Raw genomic sequence first — 24,800 nt, 5'->3', positions numbered from 1 at the left:
CTTTCTGTGCACAATGATCATGGCAAGAAGGTGAAACTTCACAAGGAAAAAAGGACTGTATAAATCACTAGTGTTTATCAAACGATTACATTTTGGTTATGGATGAAGAGGTATATTTCACTTTACAATATCTGTCAGATTCTTTTCTTGACTGAATATGGGTTGTTTCTTGTTGTAGGTAGATCTCGTATATGACCAGCTGAAAGTCAAAGTGAAAATAAACAATAATTTCTCATTTAAATGTCACACTACTTTTGAAGACTTGTCACATTTAATGATTTTTCAATTCTGTGTTATTTTAATTTATATTTGATAATATATAGTATGGATGTCTGTTTCACTTTGACAGTTATTTTTGTATATATATGATGTCATATCATTATTGTAACAAACAGGAAAGCCCCCGACCCCGAGTTCAGAGCCTTCCGTCTGACTACAGTGATGTCCAGCCTGAGTCTTATGACCCGGAATTCATCAGCCACATTAGCAGCAAAATGCAGGTGCCCTACAATCTGGTGGGGGTGGAGGGGGTGAGGGCGGATAACATGAAGGTCCCAGACAGAATCATGGTGGCAGGTGAGAGTTTTTTGTTGTATTTTCAACTCTCGGTTATAGCTTGTAAGTTTAATATCATTTAGAAAAAAATGTCTTCTCCCCAGAAGACACAAACCCAGGCTCGTCAGTGGCGAGTCTTTCATCTGTCGCTTCCAGGGCATGGCTCCAAATGTAGCTGATACAAGTTCAATAACTCATGGCCAGATAGCTGGGTTGGTAGAGCATATGACTATAGTGATTGAATGGGGAGAAGGGGGCAGGGTTAAAATCCTTGTTTGGTACATTACATTTCCTTTCTTTCCTGTTACGAATACTCTCGTATCCAAGGGCGGATCCAGAGGGGGGGTCCAGGGGGTCCGGACCCCCCCTTTTTTGCGGACCAAAACAATGTATACACCCCCCTCCAAAAAAAATTAGAAATATAAATCAAGAAAAAAAGGAAAGAAAATAAAAGAAAAGAAATAGAAAAATGACGAGATTTTACCGGAAACATCAGCGCTGTTTTTTTTTTTAACTCTGATTGTTTATTCATACTCTTGGTTATAACTTGTAAGTTTTTCAATATTAAGGCTTTGTTACAATGTAATGAAAAACATATACTTATTTCTCCCCCCTTTGAAAGAAGACACAAACTCAGGCTTGTCTCTGAGTCTGACACTAAGGAGGCCAAATATGCATCTGTGCTGTTGTGTTCGGCGAGGTCTACTAAAATTGGGATGGGAATCCTCGTGTAATTTAAATGTATGTCTGCATTTTTAAAGCCTAAATCAACAATTTTATTTCACAATGAAATGGAAATATAAGGAATCACTGTCTAGTTATGAGAGTATGCCAGGGACATCAACAATAGTGTATAATTTTAGCAGATACAAGTTCAATAACTGGTGTGCCGTTGTAGATATAGCTGGGTTGGGGAGGGGGGGGCTAGCCATGCATACAGATTGATGAAGCTATAGTGATTAAATGAAAGGGTTAGACAGTAGAACAAGCACTGCAGCTATTTCAGTTTTTTGCATATTTTTTATAAAACACATAGGGGCCTATTATGCTATATTTATCACATAAACGTCACGTTTCAAAACTACACGTGGGGGTGGTTATGTACGTGATTATCAATTTCATTAATTTTGATACAAATACCCCAAACTATGCTTAAACTCTCAAGTTTGTGAATGGCTGTAGGGGTCTACCATTGAATAGAGAGAGTCAGCTATTAATATTCCTTTTAAAGTATCAAATGCTAGTAATGTACTATATTTTTAAAGTAAAACAAATTTTAGTCCTTCTGGATTTGCATTATGACAGTTACCATGAGTAAGGAAATTAAATGTTAAAAAAACACCAAGTAGACATTTTCTTTAGATCATTTACATGTACACAAACAAAGTGGGGTGAAAATTGGGAGCTTAGATGTTGCAAACAGTACCTAATAGGTTTGTAAAATTTATGATATTCAAATGCTGAACATGTCTCTGACATGGTCAAACATGATCTGTTTGTAAAATTTATGATATTCATTGAACATCTACTGGTAAAACATGATATTGAATATGAAATCAAAGAGCTCACCATTCCCTGCAGTTATCTCTCTTATTGCATAGAGGATGATTTTTATTTTATTTGTTTTGCATGTTCAAAATCATTTATATTTCAAGGTTTTGAACTATTCATAGGTGTATTCATTGTAACAGGAAAAAAATGCATGTTCATGAATGCTCTAAACTAATAGGCCGATATCCACGGCCCAAACTATTACATTCCTCCCTCCTTAAATGTCTTCGCCCTCGAAGCAACCCAAGTTCTTATTGCCCCTGGCAGGACTTTCACCTGCAATTCCAGGGGTGGTCAACGGCACCAAATCTGTAACAGGAAAGGAGAAAATGCATCAAGTTATCTTGAAAAAAAATTATTGAGGAATAGAAATATATGCTCTAAGCTCGCTGACTTTGTGTCCCAATTGAAAATTCCACTTTAAGGAGGGAGGAATGTACTGGCCAGATAGCTAGTTGGTAGAGCACCTGACCGGAGTTTTGGGGCCCAGGTGAATTTATTTTTTAAAAAAAAAATATGTTCATGAATAAATAATAGTAAAACAGAAAATTAACTCAAGTTATCTTGAAAAAAAATTATTGAGGAATAAAAATATATAAATCGCTGACTTTGTGTCCCATTGAAAATTCCACTTATACTGCCAGTTTATTATTTGCAAGTTTTGAAAATTTGTGAATTTATTTTTTAAAAAAGTTAATAATCATACTTGATGAAGTTTCACTTAATTTGATTCATTGTAACAGGTGAAGGGAAGCACTTAGGAGGAAGACAAGGCTTTCAACAGCTGGACTTTGATAAAGCGACGCCTTACGTGAATTATGTTGGACTACAGACCCCACCCAGGACCCTAACTATGGAGGAAGCATTAAACTTCCCCTTACTAGAGGACAGACAAGAAGAGGAAAGAGAACAAAACATGTCACAAAACCATCCCCGCACATATGTACCTAATGGGTAGGCAGAAGCTAAAGAAAGCCTCCTGTGGGAATGCATTGCTATTAATTACTTTAAGAATTTAAACACGTCATGGAATGATTGTATAAAATTAAATTTAAACTAAGATGCATGTAGAAATAATTGTTTATTCAATTATTCAATGTATCAGTTATAAAATAATTCAACTTTGGTACAAGGTCTCACCGTCTGTTACTAGAAGACAGAAAGACAATAAAGTAATAGTCACAGATGTAATTTTAGAAATGGAGAATGCTTTTCTAGCCAAAAGAAATTTTCATTCAGATTAAATCTGAAATTTATAATTCTTGTTACAGAAAAAAATTATATGTTTAAAGGATTTTATGCCCTATACAGTATATACAAGCATGATTAATCGATTTGAAAAATAGTAATTGTTGTGTATTTTCATTTTAGGGAGCTGAGCTCAAGACAACCTCAACCCTTTATCCCAGGGGATTCCATTAATGAGTCACTTTTAATGAATGATTTAGATGAGAATACGCAGCTAAGAAACGCAGTGGCAAAGCTGACTCGCCGTGTAAAGGACTTAGAGGACAATGATAAAACGAGATCTTATATATTGTACCCTACTGTGATGGTATTGTCATTAAAGCTTCTGTATGATGTATTTATAAAGTCCAAATGACTATATGGAAAAAGGCGTCCATAAGTCATAAAGGGACATTGATTCTTCAGTAAACATTCATATTAATGTGTAATTTTAAAAACACTTTCTTTTCATTTTTATTCAGAAAAAATATTTACATGTAAATATTAAATGCTACATTATGTTACATAGTCAATACATCATGAGGACCAAAAAGATGGCACAATGTACCATGATATTATACAAGGCAGAAAAGATGCAGTTTATGTACTATACATGTATGTCATTTCCCCTAATTTGGTCTAATGTATTGTGTAAATATATATGTTTATTTTGTTTCCTTTAACATTAAGTATGCTGTGTTGATACTCTGTAAAGATTATTTTTGCCTTATAATAATAATGAAGTTTGTGTACATAGCATACATGTATGTTTGGTGTACATAACTAATTCAGTGTTTGGTGATGAGCTAGTCTAGTGATCTACAAACAAGTTTTCTCTATTTTTAATATGTGTGGTAGGTCATTGACAGGTTAATTTTGAATGCTTATAAAAGAGTTTTTTTTCTCTCGTCATTTGATAGATTTTAAGTTTCTTGTTTTTCTCCTATTAATTTTTGAAAATGTTTGATTCAAGTTCATTAATCAAATGACAGGGGAAATAACTCTTATCTTTCATTGCAGTTTTTCTGTCCTGACAAAGAAATATATTTTCTGATTATGTTACACATAAATGCTTCATTATGACATATTCATTTCAATTAAATGTTATCATGTATGATCATTAGTTGGTTATCCTTTCCTAGGACACAAAAGGCCTGATGACTAAGGGTTATCTATTTCCTACTATGTTAAGCAGTAAACTTAAGTATATTCTGCATTGAAATGATTGAAGCAGCATCAGCTTACTAAAGAACATGACATGTTTGGGTGAAGGGAACAAATATTTAGAATTTCATAATTTCTGCTTTCCTTTGGTCTGAAGTTTGGAGCCAGAACCTCAAAAATAGACCGTTTTCAAGAATACATGTTTGCAGTGAAACTTGACCAATCTGAATATTGTGTAATCAGAAATCTCGTCTAATACGAGGTGAACTATTAGTTCCTTATGGTAATTTCAATAGATTTGAATGCTTTCTATTCTGGAATTTTGTCTAATCTGTTTTTTTGGAACCATTTGTGCCTGGATTAGACAATTTTTACTGGATTTTCCTGTGCTTTTTGTATACAAGCTACAAGCATACTTTTATATCATCATGTACCTCCTCAGGTGATACTAAGTTGAAATTATGAATATTTGTATATATACAGTCAAATCTTCTTATCTCAAACTCAATGGGACCAAGTCAAGAAAGAAACTGAGGTATCCAAGGATTTGAGATATCCTGGATAAATTACTTTTAAAACAGTACATTGTAGTTGGGACTTCCAAATGAGTTTGACACAGTCATGGTCCTATTTGATTTATCTGTGTTTTGGATACTGAAGTTCAACTGTACAGTTTACTGAAGAGCATATTTATGTGAATTCAGAATAGTTTTATGCCCCACTTAAGGGAAAAAGAAGGGGTGTAATTTTCTGGCCTTGACCCCTGACATCTAATTCACTAGGGGCATCACTTAGGCTTTAGGATGTGATGATTCTTCGAAAGAATGTAAGCCCTAGCTACAGGTCGGACAGCTTTACAAATATATCTTGTTGAATTCCTTTATGTAATTTCCAAATAGTTATTGTAATCTGAATAGAACTGAACACATCTAGTCTAATCTTCTTTAAGTTTTATCCATTTTAGTTTGCCAAATACTATCTGAACAAGAAAATATCCATATTACGCAATTAGCTGTATTCAATTGTTTACTTTATGAACACGTTATGTGTCAGTTCATTCAGAAATTCTGGGTTTCACTGACCACTAATTGGCTTGATAAAATTCTCCGTCGTTTTGCACATAATTCCCCATTGTTGAGAGAGGCCGCATTAAAAGCATCGGTGATAATTCTGTGAGTACTTGTTTATGTAGAAATATTCGATTTCTTCGGTACATATTCTTACATATTTATTTCAAGTTGAATTGATATTGAAGTATGAAATATATATATGATTTTAAGCAATTTTCTGCAGAACGTGGAGATGAAAAGCCTGGAGCCTCTCGGACCTCTAATTTACGAGGAGGACTACATCGTTCCATTGTTGTCCAGTGTGCTAGGACTCATGGAAAAAGACGTCATCAAAGACCCTGAATCTACCAGCGTGTTTAGAGTGTTTACTTGTCGTAAAGAAAACAAACCGAACAAACGTCCAAGAAGAATTCAAAAATTAATCAACCAACAAGCAAATGAAAAATCTCCTTCCATTATTTTGTCATCCGATAGTGGCGATCTCATGTTGCAAGTATCGGATACGATGTCACGTGACCATCGGAAGAGGTTGTATCTGGGGGTCAAACCATACAGAGGAAATCGACATACACTTCATTACCACGGATGTGTTCATGAACATGGTGTTCGTCTCATATTCTTGGCAATAAAACTTCTTGACAGATTAAGTTATATGTTTAGATATCAGTCTCAGTGTCACCATTTTGTACCAAAGTATCTGACATTACTAGGAATCGGACATCACAGTTGCTTCAATGATTGTGAGCGGATCTTACTGGTGGCGGATGGAACGGGCGCTGCAGAAATATTTCAACACTTGTACGAAAAACAAAAGAATTCTGATTCTGTGTTTGTGTAAATCAGCAACATGTGGAATAAATTAGTTTATTAAAATTAGTTAATTTTTACTGAATCAGAGGAGTAAATATAAGTGTTTGTAATTTGTTGAGATGGGGCTAGAAGTTACACATCGGGAAATTTTGAAGAGGCAAAAAAGATGTGAAGGTTTTTTTTGGAGGGGAGGGGGTGCTAACCAAAACCTATAAAACCACGTCTCTCTAGTTTATAAAAGTGAAGGTGAAGAGTAAATGATGCTGTTTCTGTGTTCATCGGTGATATTTCCTACCTGATCATGCTGTTTCTATGTTCATCGGTGATACTTTTACTGGCCAGATTATATTTTCCGGAAAAAATAAGCGTGCGTGTTTATAGTCGTGGTTTTATAGACCAACCTATTACTTCCGATGAAGAGCAGACTTTGTGAATAATGTAAGTTTTCTTTAAATTGACCCACAAAGACCAATTATATATTACACTGAGTTTGATAAACCAAGCACTTTAACAAATGAATAGAAACAGGGGGATGGGGCTCTAGATCTATTTGAATATTTTCGATAACATTCGCGCCAACACGTTACAGTGCAGCTCTTACATAATATGTACATGTATCGTCTACTTTTATAATAGCAATATTCGTATCTGATATAACAGTCCAATGTAAGAGTAATATTGAGTAAAAGAAAGTTAAATAATATCTTTTTTAGACTAACAATAGCATCAAAGATGGACAAATTACCCTCAACATCACTTACGAACCCGAAATCAGGAACTACACTCGGATCTATGACGTCATCAAATTCAGTGCCCGGAGCAAGTATGTTATTGGCCCCTGAACAATTTGATCCCCAGACTGAGAGCCTTTATGGTAATACATTCCAAAACCAACATGGTATACCAGGAGGAGACGGTCAATGTGCCAATTCTACCCAGAATTTATATGATGCAGAAGACGAATCAATCATCGATGTGGAAGCTCTACTTAACTCTGTCCTGCCATTATTCCCGACATCGCATTCGGATCCATCCGAACATTTTGCGTTACCTTCACAAAACATTTCAAACAACAACGGCAATACAAGCGATAGAAGCGTCAATACTGCGGTGTCATCTTACCAGAAAAGAAACACCTCATACCTGGAATTAGGCTGCGATACCTTACCTGCTACCACGGGTCTTGACGGCATACAAACCTACGATGTTAACAAAAATCACCCTTTGGTTCATGAAAATAATTTTCTGGGGCCTGATATAGAATGCAGACAGCCAAGCTTTAGTAAAGAAGGGAACAACAACGAAGAAAGTAAGGAGGATCGCGATAAAAAGGAAGCCTTACTAAAACACGTTCACCCCGAGATCCGCGCCATTCTCGACTATAACTACTGCTGTAGAAATGACCAAGAGAACCTTGAATGTTTCATTTGTTGTGAAGCGTTTGATGAACGTATTCACTTGAAAAACCACATTGTGAACCTACACCTACGTCACATTCCCATCAGCCAGTTCGCTTCGTGCCCCTTCTGTGCGTTTGTCTGTAAGTCTCGATATCAATTTGTAGATCATGTCCTCAAATCCAGGAGTGCATGTAGGTCATTAATGATGAGAAATAAAAGTAAGAAACAAAGAATGAGGACCAGTAAGCAAACTAAATGTGACTGAACACGTAATACATTACGTGTATCACAGGAAGGGAAAAGGTGTCAATTTTGATTGCTTATTTATTTTTAAATAAAATTTGAAGAGTTCATAGTTTAATTCTAAAAGCGTTGTTTTGAGTTTTAATTGTATTTTCTGACTTTGAATTTTGTGAGAAATAAAATACATTTGGAAACAAATAACAAGTTTTTTTTTATCGGTCAACATTTCTACCATACAGTTTTGAAATGAGTGCATCTGTACTGTAGAGGATTAAAAGTTATCAATAAAGTCGCACTCGTTAAATATGCTTCAAAGCAAATAAGAAATATTCATTTACATGTACGAGGGTTGATCCAAAAGTAATGTCACAACTCCGATAAAAATTGCTTCTAGTCAACGTAAATTATCAAAATTATACCTGATGGTAGCTACATGTATTTCAAATCAGTCCTAAAAAATTCAAATTGAAATGATTCATACTTTTCAAAATATCGAATTATATACAAAGTGCAATTATGGTAGTCGCCACACCTCAAAAACGGATATGCGCCGTCACACAGTTTTAAAAACTCCTCCCATCGTTTCATTAAAATAATTGATATTTAAAAACATATTCACACATTTAACTTTCTTTAAGAATTATTATCACCAATTGTACACTCTATCATTAATTTAGTCTTTGAACACTGAGTACCATAAGACAAACTTAAAAGTTTCTCATACAATGTATCACTCAAACCGCGTGACTCGAATCTCTTTTTTGACAACGTCGACGCCACTGAACATTTCCACCCGACCTCGTATCTTTTGATCTTTCTGTCCCTAGTTGATCAATTAATTACCCATGACCCGCCCAAAATCTCTGAAATCATCTATGAACAAGTCTCGTTTAAACATTATTTCTTTTGCGAGTCTGATTTACCATCGTATAAACTGTCTCTACTGGCGATTTCCCGATTTTGAAGGAAAAACGCATTAAAACTCAGTTCGGCGTTTTATTCCATTTCGACATTTCCTTTCTTCAAAACATCAGATATAGTAACAATGTTTATGATGAAAAAAAACAATGTCGCCACTTTATTATTACATAAAGACTAGAAATTGTCGTCAATTTTGTCTGTTTTAAAATGTTGGGCGATTAGACGCTTTTTAAATTGCCTTTTTAAAAATGTGTTGGTCTTCTTTATTCTAACAATATACACTTTAAAACGTGACGTTTAGTTTTGACGCGAAGACACCCCCTATGTTTAACGTATTAAACGTAAATATAATGAATTCAATTAAACATTATTAAATGAAATTTTCAATTTGGATTAGATTTATTTTTCTGCATCTTTTGGTGCATTATATTTGATAATGTGACGCCAAATATTAAAGATATGGACACAGTGACATTACTCTTGGATCAACCCTCGTATACACCTGTAAACGATGTTCCGTTTTGACTTTTTGATTAATGTCTATTCCAGATAACTTTAATATGAGATATAAAGCTGCTCAAGCGTTTTGCTTTTAGAATAATATGTATAAGAATCCTTAATAACTCCGATGACGTGGAATGCAAATATTGACAGTGGTCTCGCATAAATATAATCCATAGAGTTAGTTATATTGAATTGAGGGATACGTGTCAGCACACTGATTATACTGAATTTAATGTAATATTTGGACATTTGAGCAGTTATTTAATCTAATAAGTTGGGGAGATTTGTGGGAATTTAATTTTCTTGCTGGCTTTCAGCGTTGTTTTTTTTTTAAATTGAACTTTTCCTTTTTTTTTTTGTTATCAATTTTATTTGAAACATAAGCCTGACGTTATCTGCACAAAAACGGGTTTTGCTAACTTCAATGACAATTTTCGAAACTGAGTTTCATTATTTTATTCATATGGCATATCAGTAGATTCATGGTTCCTTTTCCATGTAAAACATGTACACATATTTAAATACTTTTACCTCTACAATTTGCATACATAAAATAATACTGATCTATCCATGTTTTATACTGCATTGTAAATGTCCTTATTTAATACTGGCTTACAGGAGACAAAATCGAAATTGTAATATATAACAAGTCATAACAATAATGTTACATTATCCGTAGTCACATAGGTAAACAGTAACAACAACATAAATAGCATGATTAAGTGCAACAAAATATACAAACATATACATGTACTTGGTAGACATGTGCTCACAATATTGACGCGTACATTCTCGCCATGCAAATTCACTGAGACGACAAAGTCGCATTTATAATAACGAATAACAATGTATATGTCCTTATAATAATGTGACAGAAAATGTTAATATTAAATCATTGAAAATGTAAAAAAAAAAATCAAGAATTATAGTAGTAAAGTGCATTAGCTCTGTTTTTTAAAACATATTTATTTGTATTGTCCTCTCACGTCTGTCTAGACTGTTTATTTCTGACAGTTAATCAGTTAATTTCATTCCACCAATATGGACGTTCTGGCAGTACTGACGTCAGAGTCGGGGTACGTCTGCGCCACTTTTACATGTGAACTATTGTTCTTTTTTATCTTCAGTGCGATTTTTCTGTTGACATCAACCAGGGCTTTCTTCATGGCTAGTTCCGCTCTCTCGTCGCCTGCATTGAAAATGAACACGGAATCAATGTCATTCATAACATGCTGTCAAAATTTCATAAAATTTTATAACTTAATTTTATATACCGGTATATATTTTACAAAAGATGTCAGCAGGTGCTATCAAAAACTGGGGAGAAAAGTGTCTGTTGCAATTTATAAAGAAGAACTGAAATAAACAAAATAAACGTCTTTACACTACAGGAACTCGGTTTCCAGCGGTGCATCTTATCTTTCTGAATATAAATCTTAGAAATCGAAAGGAGTTGCTATGAGCTGATAGGAAGCAACGGAAGTGACGCATATCTCACCGTATGAATGTATAAAGTAGAGCCTATTTTGATACTTTTAATATATATTTTTTTAGTCCGCGGGTAGAGTAAAAAGATTTATTATTACATTTTTTTTCTCTCATACTTACCCAAGGATTTGGCATAATCCAGGGCCCTCTCAAAAGAACTATGAGCCCTCTCATACTTCTTCATGTTAACTAAAACAAAAGTATCAGTGTTATCCTTCATAGTTTAACTGGTATAAAAATGCATTGCATATAAAAAAAAAACCCAAATTATTCTGGGAAGCATTATCTGTCATCTAACAGTCTACTTAAGAAATGCAAAATTTCTTTCTGTCAAAAATGATTTGACATTTTTTTCATATTCTGCCTATAAAGTCCTATTTTCCTCACCTTCTGCTAGACCCACAAGTACGCATGCCTGAAGCTGTTGTTGCACGTTCCCAGCCTCTTCTGCGGCTTTCATTGATTTCCTTCCGGATTCTCTGGCGCTGTGGAAGTTGTTCAGCATCAGAAAACAGTTACCAATCTCGTGGAACAGAGAAGCCGTCTCCCGCGGAGTGTTGCAGAGTGGGGCTTTTCTTATAAACCTTTTATCATTAAAATTTATTATGAGGTGCTTTCTTTAGTGTTGAAATATATATAGAAAAGACAATAAATTGATTACAACCAAGCGTTCTGGATTAAGACAACACTTCACAATAAACTTAAATCTTAAGATCTTCAAGTTACAAACCTATATTGAAAAGATCGTTCCCAAAAAATCTGCATGTTTTTTCAGAATGTTCGATTTTAATACTATTGTTTGTTTAAATTTTTATCATATACGAGAAACAAAAAACCTAGGGCTTACATATCGAGTGCTTTCTTGTGTTTTCCCTTCATCATGAAAACTCGTCCAGTATTTCCCAGGGCTCTGTACCGGATATTCCTCCTATCCCTATAAACATAATACGAAACAATTTGGAGAACCGGTATTATGTTAACAATGAGAAATGAAGCTATTTTGCAAAAATAAAAATAAAAATAAAAATCATAACTTACAGCTGTTCTCCAATGCTAAGGTCCAATTGGTGATACTTGAGCGCCAAGTCCAGTTTACCAAGCTGCATTGAAGCGTTACCAAGGTAACTATACAAATTCGATACCATTTCAAACTTATCCGGAATTTCTGTTTCATAGTAACGTCCTAGAAGTTCCAGACAAGCCTCGCATCTGTCCTGAACATTTCGAAATTTATTGGATCTGAAATCTAATAGAAAAGGGAAGTGTTTTATCATAACATCTATTGTTGTTCATGATTAGGTAAAAATTCGAATTTAAATTTCCCATTACCTTCATCAATCGCGTTCATTTCTTTCTTCATGTATTCCATCACAGATTTCTTGGCCGTGTCTTCTTGGTTTTGATCCGCCTCTGAATCTGATGTTCTGTTTGCTGATTCATCTGTTTCTTGTTCTTCTGCGATTTCTGTCATCATTCTTTGATGGAAATCATCAAAAAGTCTGATAGACGGGAATTTAAATTCCACTTTACTGGGATCGGGTTTAGGACTAGATTTCTCCTTCTTGCTACTAAACGAATATCTGGATGATTTTGTCGTTTTCAATGTTTTTGTCGAGTCTGTGGATTTCCATGACGCTTTTGTGTCTGTCGTTTTGAAACTATCTAATGAGTTCATGGACAAGGTACTTCCGCTGAAACGACTTCGGAATCTCCGCGCAGGTGGTGGAGGCGGAAGTGGTCCTAACCGATCCCAGTAAGCTGCGCGGTCTAACAAAAAGTGAAATCCATCTTCTGCTATGTCACCCACCGGGCTTCCAGAGCTTCCCATGACAGCTGCAGAAAAAAATAAGAAATGTAAAGTACACTGTTTTTAATTTTTTATGGACACACCAACTACTAGCGGTATACCAATATACATATATACACTGTAAATACCTACAGTAGCAGTTAACCAGAATGAGTATATAATAAATCAGAAAGTCAGAGTACGCCAGGAGTAGACAGGGTAATCAGGTACAAGGACAGGTTTTCATAGAAGAATGTCAGAGAGAGACAGGAAAATGTCAGGAACTGGGGAACGTCAAGGGGCTTTTTGGAATCTACGGTGAAAATCGTTACAGAACTGAGACATGCAATATTTTCATACCTGGGAACTGGTCATCCTCTATTAAATGTTGTAGATACTTTTTGTCACTGTATAATTTTCCCATGGTTTTTTTTACCACACGACTTTCCGGTCGTTTTTCGTCATAATTCAGTACGGTGCTGTCGTCATCATTCTCGTCGTGGGGGGTTTCCGCCTGGGACAGACTCACTGACGGCGTCTTGTGGATCCGGATCAGTTGACAAAGTGGGCGGGTGTTGAAGGTGGCGCTGGGAACCAGCGAGTTCTGGGATTTGGATTCTGGCTTCTTCCACGAGAACGGTTGAGCATGTGGCTGAAATAAATACTCAAGTTTATCGAGATGTAAAGCCAGTGGTTCTGAGTGGAGCAATACTCTAATTAAACATAGACACTAACCACTTTGTGGACTAAATATGTCAGATCACCAGCCTCTGTCAATTTCATGCGCCTCCCTGCAAAAAAAAACATACTTGTATATTATTAGATATCTGTAGAGTTCAGATTCTAAATGGGATTGAATAATGCTTAGAATATGTACATATACAAATACCTCGGCTTTTTCTGCCTTTATTGATACCCATCTCTGCTTTCTCTTTTCCTATGATGAAGTCCTTGTTTTGGGGATAGTGTTTGTGCCCCCTGCTGTAGTAGACCAGCGCTAGTTCATAGTTAGAGGACTGGTATAGGAGACTAGCCTTCTGCAGAAGCGCCTGTAATAGACACACTCAGTGGTATATATAGCTCTCTTTGTCTCTCTCTCTCTCTCTCTCTCTCTCTCTAACGAAACACGACTGAACTGTTAATAGACTTGTGTGCATGTACATGTATATTGTTCTTCAAGACAGACCTAAAGAAGATCAAACGTTGAAAATTAAATTCAAAACAAATACATTTACCATGGTTTATTTCGATATATTACTCGTTTAAAATACTAGTATCTATGTAATTTTGAAAAGATTTAATGATATTTCTCCGTCATTCTTTCAACAAAGTCTACGAGCAGATTTTTAAAAAGACATTCGGAGTAGCAATTTTAATTGATCTGTTGCAATGAAAGCTGTTGGCAGATCAACATTCGCTAACACTGAAATTACTTTTTTTCTTTTTGAAATGAACGGTTCTAGACATAGTGGCAGTGTCTAAAGAAATGAAACTATTATAAAGCTACATGTCGATAAAGGATATTTTCGGTTTCATTTAATCGCTTTGACCTTGATCTCAATCATTTTCAATAAAGAGTCCTCAATACAAGGTTTGCAAGATCATTTCTTAGCGGACAAAATAATCATATTGTGAAAAAAGTCCACTACTATATGTAACACTGACAAATATAAATACATGTAAATAAAGGGAAAATCGGATTATTTGATGTATTAAAAATGAACATTTTATGTTATCTGCACGCATGACAATATCTCCATAATATTTCTCCAGTAATACGTATTAGAATATCTTTCATTTGTATGGAATCGCCAGATCTCTTTGATGTACTAGTACCTTTTTGATGGGACTTTATCAAAAACAAATGTATATTAAAAAAAAAAAGATAAATATTCAATCACTACTGAGATGATATATATACGTTAGCACTATCTACAAGACAAAAACAAAGAGACCACTGGAACACTTAATTTCTAGGGCTGGGACGATATATCGAGATATCGATATATCGTGATATATGTGAGGACGATACACATATCGATACATTTGAAAAGATATCGAAATATCGCCCAAAAAAATCTGACCTCTGTTTTTCTTTGTTTATTTAACATTTGGGGTTTAAAATATAAAATAGATAAGTTAAATATAGATATAGATATGAAATAAATAATAATTAACACTACTGGAGTAAAATATTTTTGTTTTACAACATATAAACAACTATTTTGAATAAATTATTTTCATTTGCAAAGAAATAATTGGTTTATTTCAATGCAAAAAAAATTTTTATATGCAATTAAACATATCGTGATACATATCGTATCGTAGCTCAAATATCTTGATACGTATCGATATAGAAAAAGTTGTATAGTCCAAGCCCTATAAATTTCCCTCATACTTAAACGTTGTAATACCAATGTACTCATACATGTACCTACGTTTAGTACACCTGTGCCAGTGGTTGAAGTATATCAATAATTTCTAGGTTTATCAATCAAAGTTAAGGTATATTTTTCTAAGTTTTCTGAAGACAAAGAATTCCCATCAATTGAACAAAACTAGGGCATTTTTAGTTAACAGTAATTTTGTGATTTTGAAAATTGAAGTTGTCTGCATTTTTTCTTTGAAAGGGACACTCAGAATTTTCAACGCCTATCTTCAAACTATGAATTTTATCCCAGTGTACATAAGAAAACTACAGGAATGTGAAGGGTCTGTTTTTTTCACTGAAATTTTACATTTTATCGCAACGAAAAATTAGTAAATCTCTAGGTTTCCACCATAACCGGAGGTTGATGTATCCCATCTAAAGTTTGAAAATGTAATGTGGGTAATTTTCAAAGAATAAATGAGTATTTTTCAAAAAGGACTATAAAAGACTCTGACTCGACCAAAGATGTCTGGTAAAAAAAAAAACAATAAGAGATGAAGCGATAGTTTATATATATACATGGTACTTGAAAATCAACGGAACATGTGTCTTTCTATTTATATATGCTGTATATTTTTACCAGCATCACAAGTTCACAACCTTTAATCCTATTTTATTTTTCATATCAATAAATTCCAAATGTCTCTTTCATTAACCTCAATATTTAATGCTTGTCTCAAACCTATGTAAGAATGCACACCTGCTATTTCCCAAATTAATGAGCAGTTCAATAAAACTTATGAGCTAGATTTCTATATCAAACTCATTTTTCATCGATTTGAATTCTATTTTTCAAAATCTAGGTATTTGTTGAATATTAATCAATAAAGTTTAGATAAGTTTTATTTCTGCTATAACGCTACCTGTGATAGCAACATTGACCACTGTTTAACTGATAAATTAAACATCCGTCTTTTGTTGCTTGTAAATTTGAGAAAACCTTCCATATAAAGTCAATACGGATATAAAACTTAACACGTTAATGTAAGCAATTCAACGAAAGTTCTTTAGTTTATAGCGATTTAAATAAAACCGATCAATGGAAAATGTGAAGATCAGTTTGGTTTTTACAACAAATATATTAAACTTTTTTCTAAATGTTAATGATTTATTTTATGCATATTTTAAAAAAACAAAGTAAAATTAATAATATACTTTATGCATATAAAAAAAAAAAAAGTAGAAATCTTACCAAAAAAAGTTTAAATCCAAAAAACTGAGAATAAAAAAATTGAAAATGTACGTGCGAGGAAGTTGGTTTCAAGATCCAAACAGCTATTCAACTACAATAATCCTAGGGACTGTGGTCCCAGAAAATTGACACGGTACGGAGTTTGTGAAAACTTGGTGCAAGAATAAAAAGGACATGGTGTCATTCTTACTTCATCAAATGGTTATACATGTATTTCACGTATAAATCTGGCATAACTGCATCGTAATCACAGCAGTACATTTATTTGAAAGAAAATTCATTTTACTGTCCAAAAGAAAATTTTAAAAATAATCACACGTGTATATTCTCAATTCCAATCAATGTCCATGTTTTATAGCCATGTAGATGTTGGTTTTTCTAAAGCCTTTTATGTACTGGAACAATCAATGTCTTGTTGCCGTTTTAAATTTAGCACGTGGTTAGAATGAAAACGGGAGCAATTCTTCGTCAAGTGCTCAAAAATGGATTATGATAGGTTTTTCAAAGTGACGTTTTGAATATTTCAACAAGCCCATGGGGACGAATATGCTTAATCCGTTTAAATGGATTTCATTGACAATAAAATTCACCTGAGATATCAATTATGATAACATGAAACCTATAATCGCAGTTTTATCGCCTGGAAAGCCATTAAAAATATATAAGTACAACCAGACACTACAGAAGAGAGAGGGAGGGAATTAAATTATCAAATGTAAATTATTATCACCGGTCAGAGAAATGGATTTGATAAATCACAACTTTAAATCAGTTTCCGCTTTCTATTCAACGATTCTGAAAAATTAATAATTTAAATACCTTCATTTTCAATCTCTGATTATTTTTCAGATTTATGCATGAACTATAGTGAAAGATCAATGGGATCTGATCTTGAATGATTGATTTTACTTCAGTGTGTTGCATCGTTCATTAAAAAACAAGAATGGATTAACAAAAAAAAAAAAAACGAAAATTGAAAGGACAGAATAGAAATGAAAAATGTATAAAATCATTTACATATACCAGAACAAAAGGTGCATGGCCTTTAACGGTCACTGAGTGTCGTGGGGGTATTTTATATTATGTCGTTTAATTTGCAATCGAGCTAGCAGTCAGGTCTCATTGTTATTTCGAATATTTATTCCTATATATTTCCTATATCTAGATAAAATTGATGCAAACAAATTTGAACACTTCATGAGAAAATTTGCACACTTCATGAGAAATGATTTGCTATTGACAATCTATTGTCAATCATATTTACCCCCTTCCTTTTAAAAGAAATTCATATAAAACATTGAACCATTTCTCCTTTGAGGTCAAACATTTAATAAACAGTTTTTTTCTGAGTACTTGAAGAGATCTGCATAAAAATTTGATAGCCCTTTATATTTCTTCAGAAAAATACATTTTCCTGTATCCTTGTATCTACATAATAATACAGTCGAATAAATTATGAAATTTCTATACCTTTGTAAATAAGAGTCATATCTCCATCTTAATTTATAAATTTTATTTCACAGATATAAGTACAAGTACAAGATTGTGGATTACACATACATACCTCCGTACGTAGATTGTGGATCACAGATAAATACCTCTTTACTTAGATTGTGGGTCACAGATACATACCTCTTTACTTAGATTGTGGGTCACAGATACATACCTCTTTACTTAGATTGTGGGTCACAGATAAATACCTCTTTACTTAGATTGTGGATCACATATAAATACCTCCTTACTTAGATTGTGGATCACAGATAAATACCTCTTTACTTAGATTGTGGGTCACAGATACATACCTCTTTACTTAGATTGTGGATCACAGATACATACCTCTTTACTTAGATTGTGGATCACAGATAAATACCTCCTTACTTAGATTGTGGATCACAGATAAATACCTCCTTACTTAGATTGTGGATCACACATAAATAACTCTTTACTTAGATTGTGGGTCACACATACATACCTTCTAACTTAGATTGTGGGTCACAGATACATACCTCTTTACTTAGATTGTGGGTCACAGATACATACCTCTTTACTTAGATTGTAGATCACATATAAATACCTATTTACTTAGATTGTAGATCACAGATACATACCTCTTTACTTAGATTGTAGATCACAGATAAATACCTCTTTACTTAGATTGTGGATACAGATACATACCTCTTTACCTAGATTGTGGATCACAGATAAATACCTCTTTACTTAGATTGTGGATCACAGATACATACCTCTTTACTTAGATTGTGGATCACAGATAAATACCTTTTTACTTAGATTGTGGAACACACATAAATACCTCTTTACTTAGATTGTGGATCACAGATAAATACCTCTTTACTTAGATTGTGGATCACAGATAAATACCTCTTTACTTAGATTGTGGATCACAGATACATACCTCTTTACTTAGATTGTGGATCACACATACATACCTCTTAATACTTAGATTGTGGATCACAGATAAATACCTCTTTACTTAGATTGTGGATCACAGATAAATACCTCTTTACTTAGATTGTGGATCACAGATAAATACCTCTTTACTTAGATTGTGGATCACAGATACATACCTCTTTACTTGCATTGTAGATCACAGATACGTACCTCTTTACTTAGATTGTAGATCACAGATACATACCTCTTTACTTAGATTGTAGATCACAGATACATACCTCTTTACTTAGATTGTGGATCACACATACGTACCTCCTTACTTAGATTGTGGATCACAGATACATACCTCTTTACTTAGATTGTAGATCACAGATACATACCTCTTTACTTAGATTGTGGATCACACATACGTACCTCCGTACTTAGATTGTGGATCACAGATACATACCTCTTTACTTAGATTGTGGATCACAGATACATACCTCTTTACTTAGATTGTGGATCACACATACATACCTCTTTACTTAGATTGTGGATCACACATACATACCTCTTTACTTAGATTGTGGATCACAGATAAATACCTTACTTAGACTTACTTACAGATTGTGGATCACAGATACATACCTCTTTACTTAGATTGTGGATCACAGATAAATACCTCTTTACTTAGATTGTGGATCACACATACATACCTCTTTACTTAGATTGTGGATCACAGATAAATACCTCTTTACTTAGATTGTGGATCACAGATAAATACCTCCTTACTTAGACTGTGGATACAGATACATACCTCTTTACTTAGATTGTGGATCACAGATAAATACCTCCTTACTTAGACTGTGGATACAGATACATATCTCTTTACTTAGATTGTGGATCACAGATAAACACCTCCTTACTTAGACTGTGGATCACAGATAAATACCTTTTTACTTAGATTGTGGATCACAGATACATACCTCTTTACTTAGATTGTGGATGTGGAGTGCGGTATCCACATCATCTATTGCTTTTCTGACGTTTCTTAACTTTTTGTGACACTTTGAGCGGTAAACCAGCGATTTAACATCCGCAGGGGAGAGTCGAAGAGCCTGAAATGAGAAATCAAATCATTGCTTAATCCTTGAAAAGACCACCTTAATTTTTTGATATATGGAAAAAAAAGAATATTTTTTTTTTAAAAAAAAAACCTTGATATGTGTTTAGAAATGAAAAAGAAATTAGACATTTAACCAAACTTTATAATATGTGTCATCCGTGTCAACTTGTAAGTTTTTACTTTACGGCACGGTGTATATTTTCTTTTTATATTGGTCAAAGGTGAAAAATCTTAATTTATGCACACAAAAGCTTACCACTCACATTTAAAAAGTTAAAATCCAAAGCTTAATTATCAAAGTGCAGACACAGACTCGAATTAAATGTGTTGAAATTCTAATCAGCTAATTATAAATCCTGAATCCCGGGATATACAAGAGAGAAATTTTGCAGAAATGATTCTTCTATGGTGAAAAGCAAGAAAATGGCAACTGAAATCCAATCCCTGGTTTTTATTCCTCCGCATAACCTCCCGTGTAGATAAGGTGTCTGCACGAACTGGATATGAACACTTAGAAGATTTTTAAACAGTAAAAGAACGGATTTATATTCCGGGTGAAAATATTAGACATAAACTTCTAATTTTAATATATCACCCAAGGAATTCTTAAATCACGGATCAGGAAAACAGAAAACTTGAATGTAATAAAATGCACTTAAAAAATAAAGCTTTAAAGTTTATTAAACTGATACAATGTGTCAACAGATCTATAAACCCTTAACACACAATCTGCCAATATCAGTCCGATACAAGGACAACTCGTAAAAGCATTTCTGTGTATTGGTACACTTGATAAGTAATGGTATGTAACAAATAGACAAAAACGGGTACCCTCCAAAAAGGCAGCCAAACAAAAATCAGAACGGGTAGTTTTTGATCGCGAATTGAAGTATTCTACAAATAGAAGTCAAGAGATCTATAGGACCGATTGTCAGGTTTAAAACATAAATATCAGTCGGAGATTAACGTACGCTGTATTAGGTAACTTGTATTTCCATTTTCAGGTTACACCGATTTGCTCTATATACCCGATTTAATCAAGTATTAATCCGTTTTTAGTTCAACTTTCTATATTAGTTTTGAAGATAATTCTATTAACCCAAAGACTTTAATGGTTACCCTTAAATGTAAAAAGTGGTTCCATAATATTACTTTCATTTTTTAGTTATCCATCATAAATAATTTTTAAAACATTTAACAAATGCATATGATATGCATTGCTTTTTGAATACTAGCTATCATGTCTTTAAATCACTGTGCATTTAAATCTTGATTTGCAGTAAAATATACAATGAGCGGTTAAGATTCTTATCTCAATTAAGCTGTTGAAAAGTTATCAAAATTTGTGGCACCTAAGCATTAAACCACTTCAGTTAGTCTTAACCACCTATCTATAAATAAAAAAATCAAAGAGTTTAGAAATTTATGTGCAGAGAGTTTTCCAATTTCTTTTCAATTTTGTGGATTTTTTTGTGGAGACCATAAATCTGTGCCTTTGAAATGATGAATGCCAAATTTCAACATAGCCATCCGAGTTTGACGACTTTTCAATATGACTGAGATTTTATGGTCATGTTTATCTTATAATTTGTATCTAACAAGTCATCGTCTCAAGCCACAGTCCGGACTCCTTATATAGCGCAGAATGGGATCGAGAGGGTCCGACATTTTGGTCGTGGTTTTCGACGATGCTAACAAATAGACTACAAGGAAAGCTTGCTGGCAAAATTATATGAAAAATGGAACAAATCCTCATGACTTCTAAGGCTATATTTTGAATTCATCGTTTGGTGCATGACAGGAAACGTGCGATTCTTGTGAAGGAGAGGGTGTGTGTGTGTGTGTGTGGGGGGGGGAATACCCTAAAGAAAACACAATGTGTACCTGATAATCGACGATATTGCAAGGCATCTTTATAAAATGGATCATCTTATATAAAATGGATTAAAACTTGGACAAGTCAACTCATGATATAAAATTCGTAATTCACCAAAGAAGAAACTTTTATTACTTTTAAAATATGTTAAGCATTTGAGCATGATGTTTAATTCTCAAATACACGGCGGGTGTGATGTTCATTCCTCTATGGCAAACTTTTGGAGGGCCGTTTTGCCAATTTTTAGCTCACCTGGCCCCGCTTTTCCAAAATTTGTCTTGTCTGTCGTCGTTGTCGTTGTCGTTGTCGTTGTCGTAAACTTTTCACATTTTCATCTTCTTCTCAAGAACATAATTTGTTCAAAATGAAGGGCCAGTCATTTTAAAAAAATCTTCTTCTCATTTTCACCAAAGAAGAAACTTTCTATCACTGGGCCAGGAAAGATGAAACTCATGTGGAATCATCCTCAGGTAGTGTAGATTCAAGTTTGTTCAAATCATGACTTTTTTTAAAATATCTTTAAAAATTTGAGCCAGGAAAGATGATGTTTAATTTGTTCAAATACACGGCGGGTTTTACATAGGAATGTATAGAAAAAAATCTTTAAAAATCTTCTTCTCAAGAACCACTGGGCCAGGGAAGATGAAACTCATGTGGAATCATCCTCAGGTAGTGTAGATTCAAGTTTGTTCAAATCATGACCCCCGGGGGAAGGGTGGGGCCAAAATGGCGGATCAAAGTTTTACATGGGAGTATATAGGAAAAATCTTTAAAAATCTTCTTCTCAAGAACCACTGGGCCAGGAAAGATGAAACTCATGTGGGATCATCCTCAGGTAGTGTAGATTCAAGTTTGTTCAAATCATGACCCCCGGGGGTAGGGTGGGGCCAAAATGGTCGATCAAAGTTTTACATAGGAACATATAGGGAACCCTTTTAAAATTTTCTTTTCAAGTACTTCAAAGCCAGGCTTCGTTATATTTATAGGGAATCATCCTCAGGTAGTGTAGATTCAAGTTTGTTCAAATCATGACCCCCTTTTTAAAGTTTACTTTCAGTTTTATGTGTTTTTTTCCTACTTGCTTGAGCGATGTGGCCCCTGGGCCTCTTGTTAAAATTGTTTTATGGACTTTTGAGCTACCTTTAATACTGTTCGTTATCTCCATATATTTCATACATAAAATTATTTCTACAATATGAATTTCTATGAGGCAATTTGGGGCTTCCGATGGTTCTTTAGTCTCCATATGAGAGAAATTATGAAAGGTCGATTTTTTTTAGAGATGATGTGCGGAAAGGAACTGTAGATGTTGTCTTCATCTACTGCTTCTAACAGGATTGGATGATACATAAATTTTAATGCAGCTGATACCACGACTTACCAGGTTGAACAGCTTTAAGGCACCCTTGTAGTCCCCGGTGGCATACTTAACTAATCCGTCCTTCCGGTAAGAATTATTAAGGACTTCCGTCTTCCTTTGCTTAAGGTCCTTATTTCCGCTCATCTTGTCAGCTGCAGTTGTCAATTCAATATCATAACAACTGACACAACATTTCACCACTTCACTCTCCTACCTGTTGTGTTCATTTGTTCTCAGTATATGTACTCAATATATGTGTTTTACTTAATAACGAGCCTGGAAGCCAAATCTTTTAATCCTGCTAATCCTGGTTATGATACATTTCCAAAGAAGGTGCAAGTCTCCTATTAGATTTCCATTTTATTAAGACGGTATTGGCGGTAACTGGAGGTATTTCGGGCCAGATGCCGACTAGAGCAAATGGTATTACCAATTTTACAGCCAATATAAGATTTTTTTTTATCACAGCTAATAATCAGTCTGTATTTTCATTTGGCAAAAGGTGAATCGAAACTTTAACCTTTTTCTCACATTGGAAACATGCTGCAACCAAAAAGCTGGTTTACGTAATAACGAGAGCCCACCTGCAAAAACTTTTTATGCTTTAACGATGAGAGCCTTTTGGTTGATCCCACGTAATAACCTCGTGTTATAACAAATGTCTAATTTTTTCCTACATCATAAATGGTTAAATGATAAGTTGGTATGGTACCAAGATTCCCGTAGGAAGGTTGCCCCTGTGGAATGATTGGACATTATCTTTAACATCTGTCTCCGCCATTGTCATCAGATCACCCTTCTTATATTGAGACTATAATCTGTTGATTAATGTCAAAGGTCATATCAAATTAATGACGGATTTAAATTTCTTGCAATCATATGGCTAGATTTCTGAAATGCTTATTCAATAAATTTATGCCTGAGTCTCTTTTTTCATATGCGTTTCCCATGCTCTATTTGAGCAACGGGTATTACAGTTGAGCAGGAAGATAGCTTCTCGATATCTCACAATTTACTATAAAGCTCAATAAAAGTTTTTAAAGGTATCCGAACTTTTAATTAAAATTAATAAATCCTTCTTTTTATTATTCATAATTCCATACTTAATTTTTTTAAAAAATACATGTATATGTTTTTACTTGTCAATAATGGCCAAAATGATCACTGAAGACAAAGGCCCTTAGGCTTAAACGCTCACATGAGTTAATATAACACTGCTGTTCTTTAGAATACTTGTTCCCTCTTTATTCCAATAAAAAAAATGTAATATTAAAACTTCAACCTTAACTTGAATTATTAAAGCAAATTTGTATTAACACTTTGCAATTGCTTCAGTATCTATATATAGCCTTGACATTCAATTTTATTTAAGTGTAGATTTTTTTCCTGCATTTTTTGCGGCACTATTTTTATACAGAGGACCTTTACAGATCTAAATTTCTTTTATAAATTGTAAAATTTTGGAATGATATCAGCCTAAACAGTACCATTGTACAATTGTTAATTCATTTTAACTAATTACATATTTGCTGTATGTCAAATTTTGTCGAAATTCGTTCAACGATTCTTGAGAACATCAAAAGATTAAAGTATACAGGCAGATGTACAGACGCTTGACAAGGTCATACGTAACGTACTTTGAACTTTATTGGGTTCTTCCCTAGAGTTGAAGAGTTCCACTAAATGAAAGACCTGTGTGCAATACTTT

General features: G+C 34.0%; 3 protein-coding genes across 3 annotated transcripts; 2 read left to right on the top strand and 1 right to left on the bottom strand.

The window, feature by feature from the left end:
- Window positions 1-9: 9 nt before the first annotated feature.
- Window positions 10-4,453, top strand: LOC134231036 (mitochondrial fission factor homolog A-like). The gene is made up of 4 exons (XM_062712938.1): window positions 10-110; window positions 396-576; window positions 2,850-3,060; window positions 3,478-4,453. Exons 1-4 carry the CDS (start codon window positions 99-101, stop codon window positions 3,707-3,709), a joined length of 636 nt encoding a protein of 211 aa, XP_062568922.1. The 5' UTR covers window positions 10-98; the 3' UTR covers window positions 3,710-4,453.
- Window positions 4,454-6,787: 2,334 nt separating this feature from the next.
- On the top strand, window positions 6,788-8,206 carry LOC134231015 (uncharacterized). Its single transcript, XM_062712885.1, has 2 exons — window positions 6,788-6,815; window positions 7,091-8,206. The coding sequence occupies exon 2, from the start codon at window positions 7,110-7,112 to the stop codon at window positions 8,040-8,042; it is 933 nt and encodes a 310-aa protein (XP_062568869.1). The 5' UTR covers window positions 6,788-6,815; window positions 7,091-7,109; the 3' UTR covers window positions 8,043-8,206.
- Window positions 8,207-10,464: 2,258 nt separating this feature from the next.
- Window positions 10,465-23,592, bottom strand: LOC134231035 (outer dynein arm-docking complex subunit 4-like). Its single transcript, XM_062712937.1, has 11 exons — window positions 23,114-23,592; window positions 19,717-19,848; window positions 13,609-13,768; window positions 13,455-13,510; window positions 13,080-13,371; window positions 12,263-12,766; window positions 11,972-12,179; window positions 11,781-11,867; window positions 11,321-11,517; window positions 11,054-11,122; window positions 10,465-10,634 (listed from the first exon to the last, which is right to left on the bottom strand). The coding sequence occupies exons 1-11, from the start codon at window positions 23,234-23,236 to the stop codon at window positions 10,474-10,476; spliced, it is 1,989 nt and encodes a 662-aa protein (XP_062568921.1). The 5' UTR covers window positions 23,237-23,592; the 3' UTR covers window positions 10,465-10,473.
- Between the last annotated feature and the right edge of the window lie 1,208 nt (window positions 23,593-24,800).

The sequence above is a fragment of the Saccostrea cucullata genome, unplaced genomic scaffold (assembly GCF_032062105.1).
Source record: "Saccostrea cucullata isolate Sc308-1 unplaced genomic scaffold, CSIRO_AGI_Scuc_v1 ctg431, whole genome shotgun sequence".
Classification (NCBI taxonomy): domain Eukaryota; kingdom Metazoa; phylum Mollusca; class Bivalvia; order Ostreida; family Ostreidae; genus Saccostrea; species Saccostrea cuccullata.
Note: the sequence above shows the minus strand (reverse complement) of the source record. Positions and strands in the feature narration are given on the sequence as shown.